General features: G+C 45.1%; 1 protein-coding gene and 1 pseudogene across 2 annotated transcripts in view; both read left to right on the plus strand.

The window, feature by feature from the left end:
* LOC146985221 (P2Y purinoceptor 1-like) overlaps nucleotides 1-10,636 on the plus strand; it is a 254,253-nt pseudogene that overhangs the window by 33,478 nt on the left and 210,139 nt on the right. The gene's annotated exons all lie outside the window — the stretch shown is intronic.
* The window catches only part of itih6 (inter-alpha-trypsin inhibitor heavy chain family member 6), a 36,716-nt gene continuing 26,452 nt past the window's right edge, over nucleotides 373-10,636 (plus strand). The window contains exons 1-3 of the mRNA XM_085783021.1: nucleotides 373-480; nucleotides 1,861-1,896; nucleotides 5,413-5,567. Coding sequence (XP_085639147.1) covers nucleotides 373-480; nucleotides 1,861-1,896; nucleotides 5,413-5,567 — 299 coding nt within the window. The remainder of the gene's footprint in view (nucleotides 481-1,860; nucleotides 1,897-5,412; nucleotides 5,568-10,636) is intronic.

Consider the following 10,636-nt stretch of genomic DNA (forward strand, 5'->3'; position numbering starts at 1 on the left):
CTCCTCCTCCTCCTCCTCCTCCTCCTCCTCCTCCTCCTCCTCCTCCTCCTCCTCCTCCTCCTCCTCCAGCAGCATTAACAGCAGCAGCTCGGTGGCAGCAGACTGTGAAATTTCCAGTGTGTATGAACAGCAGCAGCAGCACCGACGCCTCACGCTGCTGCTCACCACGTAGTGTTGTTGTTGAGCGTGTGTGTGTGTGTGACAGAGAGAGAGAGAGAGAGAGAGAGAGAGACGCCCCGTGGAGAGACAGAAGGTGTGAGATGTGAGGTGTGTTAGGAGCTGCAGCTTCAGTCCCGCTGAGAAACCTGAGCCCTCTGGACTTCACCTGCAGCTTCAGACCTGAGCCCTCTGGACCTCTGGACCTCTGACACCATGAAGCTCAGACTTCACTGCATCATAGTTTTCTTCTTCTCCGTCTGCCTGCAGGACGCGCTGGCGCTGGAGTATGAAGCTCGACTGGGAGCAGACGTCCTGCTGCAGGTGAGCTTTTATTTCCTCAGACACACAGCTTGAGGACAGAGGGTTTATACTTTATACTCTTGATGTGATGTGATCTACAGAACTTATGATTCTCCTTTTTATCAAAGTGAATTATCCAGTTCCAAATGTTTTTTAAACTCTTTGATTAAGTTCATTTTCTCCTCTTTTAAACTCTTCTCTTCTAGTCCTGTTATTGCACATTTAAAGTTACCAGACATTTTCTAAGTCAGATGGATTTTCACATTTACAAAAAACCCTTTCAGTAAAAATTATGTCCTTTAAAAAAGAGAGACTGTATGAACACGTGAAGCTCAAGACTCCACAGGAAATACCTGACGTCCATGTAGAGGGAGCCAGAGGCTCAGTTACTCAATGCTTTTAGACAGTACACTGCAAAAAACAAATCTTACCAAGAATATTTGTCTTATTTCTAGTCAAAATGTCTCATTTCTAGTCAAAACTAATCTCTTTCCACTTAAAATAAGACTCATCACCTAAAACTTAACTTGTTTTTAGATCATTTTCACTTGTTTCAAACACATTTTCACTTGAAATAAGTAGAATAATCAGTGAAAGCAAGTTTTTTGTGCTTGTAATAAGGAAGAAAAACTTGCTCCACCTTCAGATTTTTCTACTTATTTCAATTGAAAATCAGCTTGAAAGAAGTAAAAAGTGTCTAAAAACAAGCTGCTTTTTAATGTGATGGGTCTAATTTTAAGTAGAATGAGATTTGTTTTGACTAGAAATAAGACAAATATTCTTGGTAAGATATTTGAGTTTTTGCAGTGTAACACAGAACTTAATTTATAATGTAAATACTAAAAGATGAGCAGCAGCAGATCCTAGAGGAACTTTTCCTCTGTGTGAAGTCGTTTTGAGACCAGAACCAGAACCAGAACCATGTTTCCTGCTCCGGTCCAAACCTCACACAGCTCAACGTTTCACCTCCTGCTGTTGTTAATGTAAACGATACGATCTGTGTGTGCACGACGCACCTATAAAGGGTTTCCACTCTTAAAAAACCTATTTGTTTATGTTAAATTCCCAGCAGTGAGCGACCAGGATATGTGGTAATGTGTTGACACAGCAGCGACTTGTGTGCAGAATTAACATCGGAGGCCGAGCGGTGCACCTTCAGCCGCCGCCGTACAGTCAGAGCATTTATTTCCAGTTCCACTTCCCCTCCATTCATGAATGGCTTTGATTCACAGTCCTGACCCGGCTTTCACATAGTCCCATTGTGAGGTGACTTCAAAAATAAAATAAAAAATATAAAAAGGAATCATTCTGAACCTGGACGTCACAATATGTCGCTGGACTCTGATTAAATGTTTCACACTTGGTTTGACTTGTCGTCTTGTTTCTTTCTTCTTCTTTCAGAGAGTGAGACGTCAGAGCAAACCAACGAAGCCAGTGGTGAGTTTGTGTTTGATGATTGAGGATGAAGTTTAAAGAGGAACTGTGCAGGATGTGTCCCTTATAGCTCCAGCTCCAGAGTCCTAGTGCTGCTTAAACCAATGACTTGTAACTAGTTCCAGAGGCTCTGCACTGCAAAAACTCAATATCTTACCAAGAATATTTGTCTTATTTCTAGTTAGAATGTAATTTATAGTCAAAACAAATCTCATTCTACTTAAAATAAGACTCATCGCATTAAAAAGCAGCTTGTTTTTAGACAATTTTTACTTTTTTCAAGTAGATTTTCACTTAAAATAAGTAGAAAAATCTGAGCAAGTTTTTCTTTCTTATTACAAACACAAAACAACTTACTTTCACTGACAAATTTTTCTACTTATTTCAAGTGAAAATTAGTTTGAAACAAGTTCATTTTTAGGTGATGAGTCTTATTTTAAGTGGGAAGAGATTAGTTTTGACTAAAATTGAGACATTTTGACAAGAAATAAGACAAATATTCTTGGAAAGATTTTGAGTTTTTGCAGTGCATGCCTTCCCTTCCCATGAACCAGTCTGCCACCCAGTCCTCCCATTAAGCTGGCCAGCTTGGAAAACAGCTGGAAACATATGCACATGGAGGAGAGGAGGGTTAGAGACACCACACCTGGGGAGTTCAGAGTTAAAATGGAGTTTTTAATTAGTATCAACAAAGTTTTCATGTTACATCATACATCATGACTCGGGGTGGGTAAACAAACCTGCGTCCCGGGCTGCAGCCGTACAAACGTTGGGAGTCTGATGAACTGCTTTCCTTTCATCGCTTCCCGGTTGATACAGATTTAAGGAAGGCATTCACTTTTATTCTTTTTCTCACCAACACCTGTAGGAACTTTTCAGCTACTGACGTTAGCATGCTAACCAGCTAGCCTCGGCCTGTAGCCTCCAACCTGACCTGAAGAATGAATGAAAATCTTCTGTTTTACAAAGACGACGAAGGCCAGCAGTCAGACGACTAACAACAACACCCTCAATGAGAGGCAGAGAAAACACACAAACTGTCCCTTTAAAGTCGCTTTAAAGGGACAGTTCAACATTCAGTCAGATCCTCCTCTCACCATAACCCCTATAGTCACAGCAGTAGGTTCATCACCTTTAATTATCGGTGCATGTTGTTTTGAGATGGGCGGGGCAGAGATGTGAACTGCTCAGTGAACGGTCCAGGTCCCCTGTCCCTCATCAAACTCATCAAATACACAATCCAACAACTCCACAACGCTCTGGTGGACAAGTTGTGAGCTGCACATTCACCACGCTATGAGATAATAACACAACGTTACCACACAGAGTTGTTTTAGAGGGAAATACAGCCGGAACTACATTCCAGACACGGCTGCTGGGCGGAGGGATTTCAGAAGAGAAAGTAGTTCAGAGTATTTGCTTCATATGTTATTATCTCATAGCGTGGTGAATGTGCAGGTCACAACTTGTCCACCAGAGTGTTGTGGAGTTGTTGGATTGTGTATTTGATGAGTTTGATGAGGGACAGGGGACCTGGACCCATCTCAAAACAACATGCACCGATAATTAAAGGTGATGAACCTACTGCTATGACTATTATAGGGGTTATGGAGAGAGGAGGATCTGACTAAATGTTGAACTGTCCCTTTAACAGTCATTTTAGCCTATATGTCATCAGTAGCTCCTCTGTGGTTTCCCCTCAGTTTGCTCCGACAGTCGTTCAGTCTGTGCAGCTCAGACCACAGCTTTTCCTAAATAGCAGCGAGTTGCAGCGGCTGATGTGGCTCCTCTTCCTCCTCCTCCTCCTCTTCCTCTTCCTCCTCCTCCTCCTCCTCCTCCTCCTCTTCCTCCTCCTCCTCCTCAGAGAAACACAAGGACAACCAATCAGAGCAGTTCGCTGTGAGGTTTAAGGTTCACGTCTCTGGATCCAAACCGGTTTAACTCAGGGTGACGTTGTTCAAAAGGTTTAATCTGGACCGGGTTTTGAAATCCCTTGTTTCTTCACCCAGGATCATGTCGTCCATCTTTACTTTTATTCCAGTTGTTCAGAGCTCAGTTGGATCGGATCGGTCTGATCCAGATAGAAACTCTTCTAGATGATAAGATCCAGAAAATGAGTGTTAAATGTGACTGAAGGCTGATAGGTCTGTAAACAACAGGTTAGAACAGCAGCATGGAGACACTCACACTGTGTTTGTGTTGTTTTCTCTGCTCTTTCTTGTTTCTTCAATGTCTTTTAAACAGCCAGACTTCATCCGATCTGGTCTGGCTGTTTAATTACTGTAATAAAAAAAGCAAATATACAATACAATACATTAGTCAAATACATTGTGCATATACAGTATTTCCATGTGTTTCAAAGTTCTTCATTCGTGGAATGATCAAAAGTTTACTTTATTTACTTTATCACTGTAATGGTTTAAAAATCAGGTGCAATTATTAATGTTTATTTGACCAGTTTGAATTTAATTTAAATCCCATGTTGTTCCCGAATCCACCAAACTGCTGGATCAGAATAATCCTGATGTTCTCGATCAAAGTTTTCCCAATTCTTTTAAAAAGTTTTTGATCAACACAGAACTGATCCAGATGAAAACCAAGACTGGATCACGTGAGGCAGTTGTTCAAAGGTAAAATTGGATTTTGGATCATGGATCGGATCAAATCTTGAAAATGTGTAGTTTCAAAACCAAAAATGGGTTCTGAGATTGGATCAGATCACATGATCCAGTCTTGGTTTTCATCAAACCCACAGTTGTGTTGATCAAAACTTTTTAGTAGAATTGGGAAAACTTTGATCAAAGTTGGGTGGATTCAGGAACAACATGGGATTTAAATCAAATCCAAACTGGTCAAATAAACAATATTTATAATGTAGTATATAAACATTATTGATTTATATGCTGCACCTAATTTTTAAACCATAACAGTGATTAGTAAATAAAGTTAACTTTTGAATATTCTACAACTGAAAAACTTTTCCCCAAACTGAATTTAATGAAATTTGAAGTTTGAATTTGAAACACATGGGGAAATATTCACAATTTCACTAATGTCCTGTATATTTGCTTTTTTAAATGTATTTTAACAGCCCAACCAGATGGAGTCTGTTGTTTCTTCAGTGTCCTTTTAAACAGCCAAAGATTTTAACAGCCCAACCAGATGGAGTCTAGCTGTTTAAAAGACATTGAAGAAACAACAAAGAGCTCAGAAAACAACAAATACACTCTGTTTTCAAATAAACATACTGATTCCCACCTACAGAGCACTCAGTATCTGGATTTGGTAATCTTGAAAAGTCTGGATCTGGATCAGACTGATCCAATCCTACTTTGCTTTGAACAACTGGGATAAAATTAAGATGGATAGAAAAAAAAGAAAATTTTTACCCAGATTAAACCTTTGAACAACTGGACCCAGAGGTGATGAAGACTCTGGTCTCTGTGGCCGTTCCTCCTTCACTGATCCAGTTGTTGTGTGTTTGTGTTTGTGTGTTTGTGTGTGTGTGTTGTGTGACAGCTGAAGGTGACAGACTACCATGTGCGCTGCTCCGTGGTGTCTCGTTACGCCGTCACCTCGGTCCAGAGCTCCGTGTGGAACCAGCTCCCCGTCGTCAAGGAGGCGGCCTTCGAGGTGGACCTGCCCTCCTCCGCCTTCATCTCCAACTTCACCATGTGAGTCCGGTCGCTTCCACAGAAACACAGAAACACAGAACCAGAACCACTGAACCAGGACCAGAACCAGAAACAGAGACTTGATTGGTTTATTTCAAATAGTTTAACTGACTTTTTAAAAATAAAATACAGTGAAAAAAGAAAGAAAATCTGGAAAAAGAAGGAAAACAAACCACCAAAACTGACACGGAAACCATACATGGATATGAACATCCTGTGTAGATACTGTAGATTGATTGATTGATTGATTGATTGATTGATTGATTGATTGATTGATTGATTGATTGATTGATTGATTGATTGATTGATTGATTGATTGATTGATTGATTAAAATTGTTTAAAAGTTTGTCTACAGTTTAAAAGTCGAGAAAGTATGCTGAAGTTTTAGAGGTTCAAAGAAGTAAGAAGATTGGAAGAGTTTGAAGACTGTTTCAATGTATTCTCTATGGGACAAAAAAATCTGAACTATTTGAATATTTGAAAAAGTATGAATAGTTGAAAAGAGAAAAGTCATAGCACACCTGTCCAGAAAAAGCTGCACATTTTGATGTAAAAATTGTTAAAATAGCACAAAGTATGAAGGACTAGTTAGTTGCAGAAAAAGAGCGGAAGTTGTAAGAATGAGTATAAAGAAAATGGCGGCGAGGAACAACAATAGTGTGAATGCTGTACTAGAAAAAGAAGCATTTCCATCAGGAAATGCGTGTGAATGCTGAAAGCAGCTGAACGCCATTGCTGAAGAAATGCTGAATAAGCTGAAGAAAATGTTAAAAAAAGGTAGAAGAAACTGTTGAAATATTGCATGTGAAAGAAAGAAAGAAAGAAAGAAAGAAAGAAAGAAAGAAAGAAAGAAAGAAAGAGAGTGGTAGACAGAATGAAAGGGACAGAGAGAGGGGTAGTACAGTAAGGAAGAAAGAAGTAAAAAAGACAGAGATAAGGGGTTGATAGAAAGAAAGAAAGAAAGAAAGAGGGGGATGGATAGATAGAAAGAGGTACATAGATGCGGTAGAAAGAAAGAAAGCAAGAAGTAAAAAGTTGCAGAGAGGGTAGAAAGAAAGAAAGAAAGAAAGAAAGAAAAATAAGGAAAGAGATAGATAGAAAGATAGATGGAGCGATAGATAGATAGATAGATAGATAGATAGATAGATAGATAGATAGATAGATAGATAGATAGATAGATAGATAGATAGAACGATAGATAGATAGATAGATAGATAGATAGATAGATAGATAGATAGATAGATAGATAGATAGATAGATAGATATTTTTCTTTCCAATTCCTTCACTTTCTAATATGTAACATCAGGAAATCCGTTCGTCTCTCTCACTGTGTTTGGGACGATGAGGTGGACCCCCCCCCCCCCCCCCCCCCCCCCCCCCGGCCACCAAGAATAAATATAAATATTTCCTCTCTGCTCAGTGCTTACTGTATCCACACGCTGAGAAAAGAAAAGCAGCGTTCTGGTCCACGGGAGGAATCCAGAAATAAAACTTCAGAGGAAATGATGTGGGAAGGGAAAACTTTTAGAAATCCGGTCCAGAGTTTAGATCCTTAATCTGATTAGAAGAGGGTTTGGAAACTAAATATAAACACAACACATGAGTCAACAGTGCAACAGCAGCCTGGACCTAGACCTGGTCCTGGTCCTGGTCCTGGTCCTAGACCTAGACCTAGACCTAGACCTGGTCCTAGACCTAGACCTAGACCTAGACCTAGACCTAGACCTAGACCTAGACCTAGACCTAGACCTGGTCCTGGTCCTGGTCCTGGTCCTAGACCTAGACCTAGACCTAGACCTAGACCTAGACCTGGTCCTGGTCCTAGACCTAGACCTAGACCTGGACCTGGTCCTAGACCTAGACCTGGTCCTGGTCCTAGACCTAGACCTAGACCTGGACCTGGTCCTGGTCCTAGACCTAGACCTAGACCTAGACCTGGTCCTAGACCTAGACCTAGACCTAGACCTAGACCTAGACCTAGACCTAGACCTAGACCTAGACCTGGTCCTGGTCCTGGTCCTGGTCCTGGTCCTAGACCTAGACCTAGACCTAGACCTGGTCCTGGTCCTGGTCCTAGACCTAGACCTAGACCTAGACCTAGACCTAGACCTGGACCTAGACCTAGACCTAGACCTGGACCTGGTCCTAGACCTAGACCTGGACCTAGACCTGGTCCTAGACCTGGTCCTGGTCCTAGACCTAGACCTGGTCCTGGTCCTGGTCCTAGTCCTGGTCCTAGACCTAGACCTAGACCTAGACCTAGACCTAGACCTGGACCTGGACCTGGTCCTAGACCTAGACCTGGACCTAGACCTGGTCCTGGTCCTGGTCCTGGTCCTAGACCTAGACCTAGACCTAGACCTAGACCTAGACCTAGACCTGGACCTGGTCCTAGACCTAGACCTAGACCTAGACCTAGACCCCGGACCCGGACCAGGACCTAGACCTAGACCTGGTCCTGGTCCTGGTCCTGGTCCTGGTCCTGGTCCTGGTCCTAGACCTAGACCTGGTCCTGGTCCTGGTCCTAGACCTAGACCTAGACCTAGACCTAGACCTGGTCCTAGACCTAGACCTAGACCTAGACCTGGACCTGGACCTGGTCCTAGACCTAGACCTAGACCTAGACCTAGACCTGGTCCTAGACCTAGACCTAGACCTAGACCTAGACCTGGTCCTAGACCTAGACCTAGACCTAGACCTAGACCTGGACCTGGTCCTAGACCTAGACCTAGACCTGGACCTGGTCCTAGACCCAGACCTGGACCTGGTCCTAGACCTAGACCTAGACCTAGACCTAGACCTGGACCTGGTCCTAGACTTAGACCTAGACCTAGACCTGGTCCTGGTCCTAGACCCAGACCTAGACCCAGACCTAGACCTAGACCTGGACCTAGACCTAGACCTGGACCTGGTCCTAGACCTAGACCTAGACCTAGACCTGGACCTAGACCTAGACCTAGACCTAGACCTGGACCTGGACCTGGTCCTAGACCTAGACCTAGACCTAGACCTAGACCTGGTCCTGGTCCTGGTCCTAGACCTAGACCTAGACCTAGACCTAGACCTGGACCTAGACCTAGACCTAGACCTAGACCTAGACCTGGTCCTGGTCCTGGTCCTAGACCTAGACCTAGACCCAGACCCAGACCTGGTCCTAGACCCAGACCTAGACCTAGACCTGGTCCTAGACCCAGACCTAGACCTAGACCTGGTCCTGGTCCTGGTCCTAGACCTAGACCTAGACCCAAACCTAGACCTGGTCCTGGTCCTAGACCTAGACCTAGACCTAGACCTGGTCCTGGTCCTGGTCCTAGACCTAGACCTAGACCCAGACCCAGACCTAGACCTACACCTAGACCAGACCCAGACCTGGTCCTAGACCTAGACCTAGACCTAGACCTAGACCTAGACCTGGTCCTGGTCCTAGACCTAGACCTGGTCCTAGACCTAGACCTAGACCTGGTCCTAGACCTAGACCTAGACCCAGACCCAGACCTGGTCCTAGACCTAGACCCAGACCCAGACCTGGTCCTAGACCTAGACCTAGACCTGGTCCTAGACCTAGACCTGGTCCTGGTCCTAGACCTAGACCTGGTCCTAGACCCAGACCTAGACCTGGTCCTAGACCCAGACCTAGACCTAGACCTGGTCCTGGTCCTGGTCCTAGACCTAGACCTAGACCCAGACCTAGACCTGGTCCTGGTCCTAGACCTAGACCTAGACCTGGACCTGGACCTGGTCCTAGACCTAGACCTAGACCTAGACCTAGACCTGGTCCTGGTCCTGGTCCTAGACCTAGACCTAGACCTAGACCTGGACCTAGACCTAGACCTAGACCTAGACCTAGACCTGGACCTGGTCCTAGACCTAGACCTAGACCTAGACCTAGACCTGGTCCTGGTCCTAGACCTAGACCTAGACCTAGACCTAGACCTGGTCCTGGTCCTAGACCTAGACCTAGACCCAGACCTAGACCTGGTCCTGGTCCTAGACCTAGACCTAGACCTAGACCTGGTCCTGGTCCTGGTCCTAGACCTAGACCTAGACCCAGACCCAGACCTGGTCCTAGACCCAGACCTAGACCTAGACCTGGTCCTGGTCCTGGTCCTAGACCTAGACTTAGACCCAGACCTAGACCTGGTCCTGGTCCTAGACCTAGACCTAGACCTAGACCTGGTCCTGGTCCTGGTCCTAGACCTAGACCTAGACCCAGACCCAGACCTGGTCCTAGACCTAGACCTATACCTGGTCCTAGACCTAGACCTGGTCCTGGTCCTAGACCTAGACCTGGTCCTAGACCCAGACCTAGACCTAGACCTGGTCCTAGACCCAGACCTAGACCTAGACCTGGTCCTGGTCCTGGTCCTAGACCTAGACCTAGACCCAGACCTAGACCTGGTCCTGGTCCTAGACCTAGACCTAGACCTAGACCTGGTCCTAGACCTAGACCTAGACCTAGACCTAGACCTGGTCCTGGTCCTGGTCCTAGACCTAGACCTAGACCCAGACCTAGACCTGGTCCTGGTCCTAGACCTGGTCCTAGACCTAGACCTGGTCCTAGACCTAGACCTAGACCTAGACCCAGACCTAGACCTAGACCTAGACCTGGTCCTAGACCTAGACCTAGACCTAGACCCAGACCCAGACCCAGACCTAGACCTAGACCTAGACCTAGACCTAGACCCAGACCCAGACCCAGACCTAGACCTAGACCTAGACCTGGACCTGGACCTAGACCTAGACCTGGACCTGGTCCTAGACCTAGACCTAGACCTAGACCTGGTCCTAGACCTAGACCTAGACCTAGACCTAGACCTAGACCTAGACCTAGACCTGGTCCTAGACCTAGACCTAGACCTAGACCTAGACCTGGACCTGGACCTGGTCCTGGTCCTAGACCTAGACCTGGTCCTAGACCTAGACCTAGACCTAGACCTAGACCTAGACCTAGACCTAGACCTGGACCTAGACCTAGACCTAGACCTAGACCTGGACCTAGACCTAGACCTAGACCGAGACCTAGACCTGGACCTGGTCCTAGACCTAGACCTAGACCTAGACCTAGAC

Source organism: Trachurus japonicus, chromosome 7 (genome assembly GCF_045865225.1).
Source record: "Trachurus japonicus isolate A0001 chromosome 7, Traja_1.0".
NCBI classification, from domain to species: domain Eukaryota; kingdom Metazoa; phylum Chordata; class Actinopteri; order Carangiformes; family Carangidae; genus Trachurus; species Trachurus japonicus.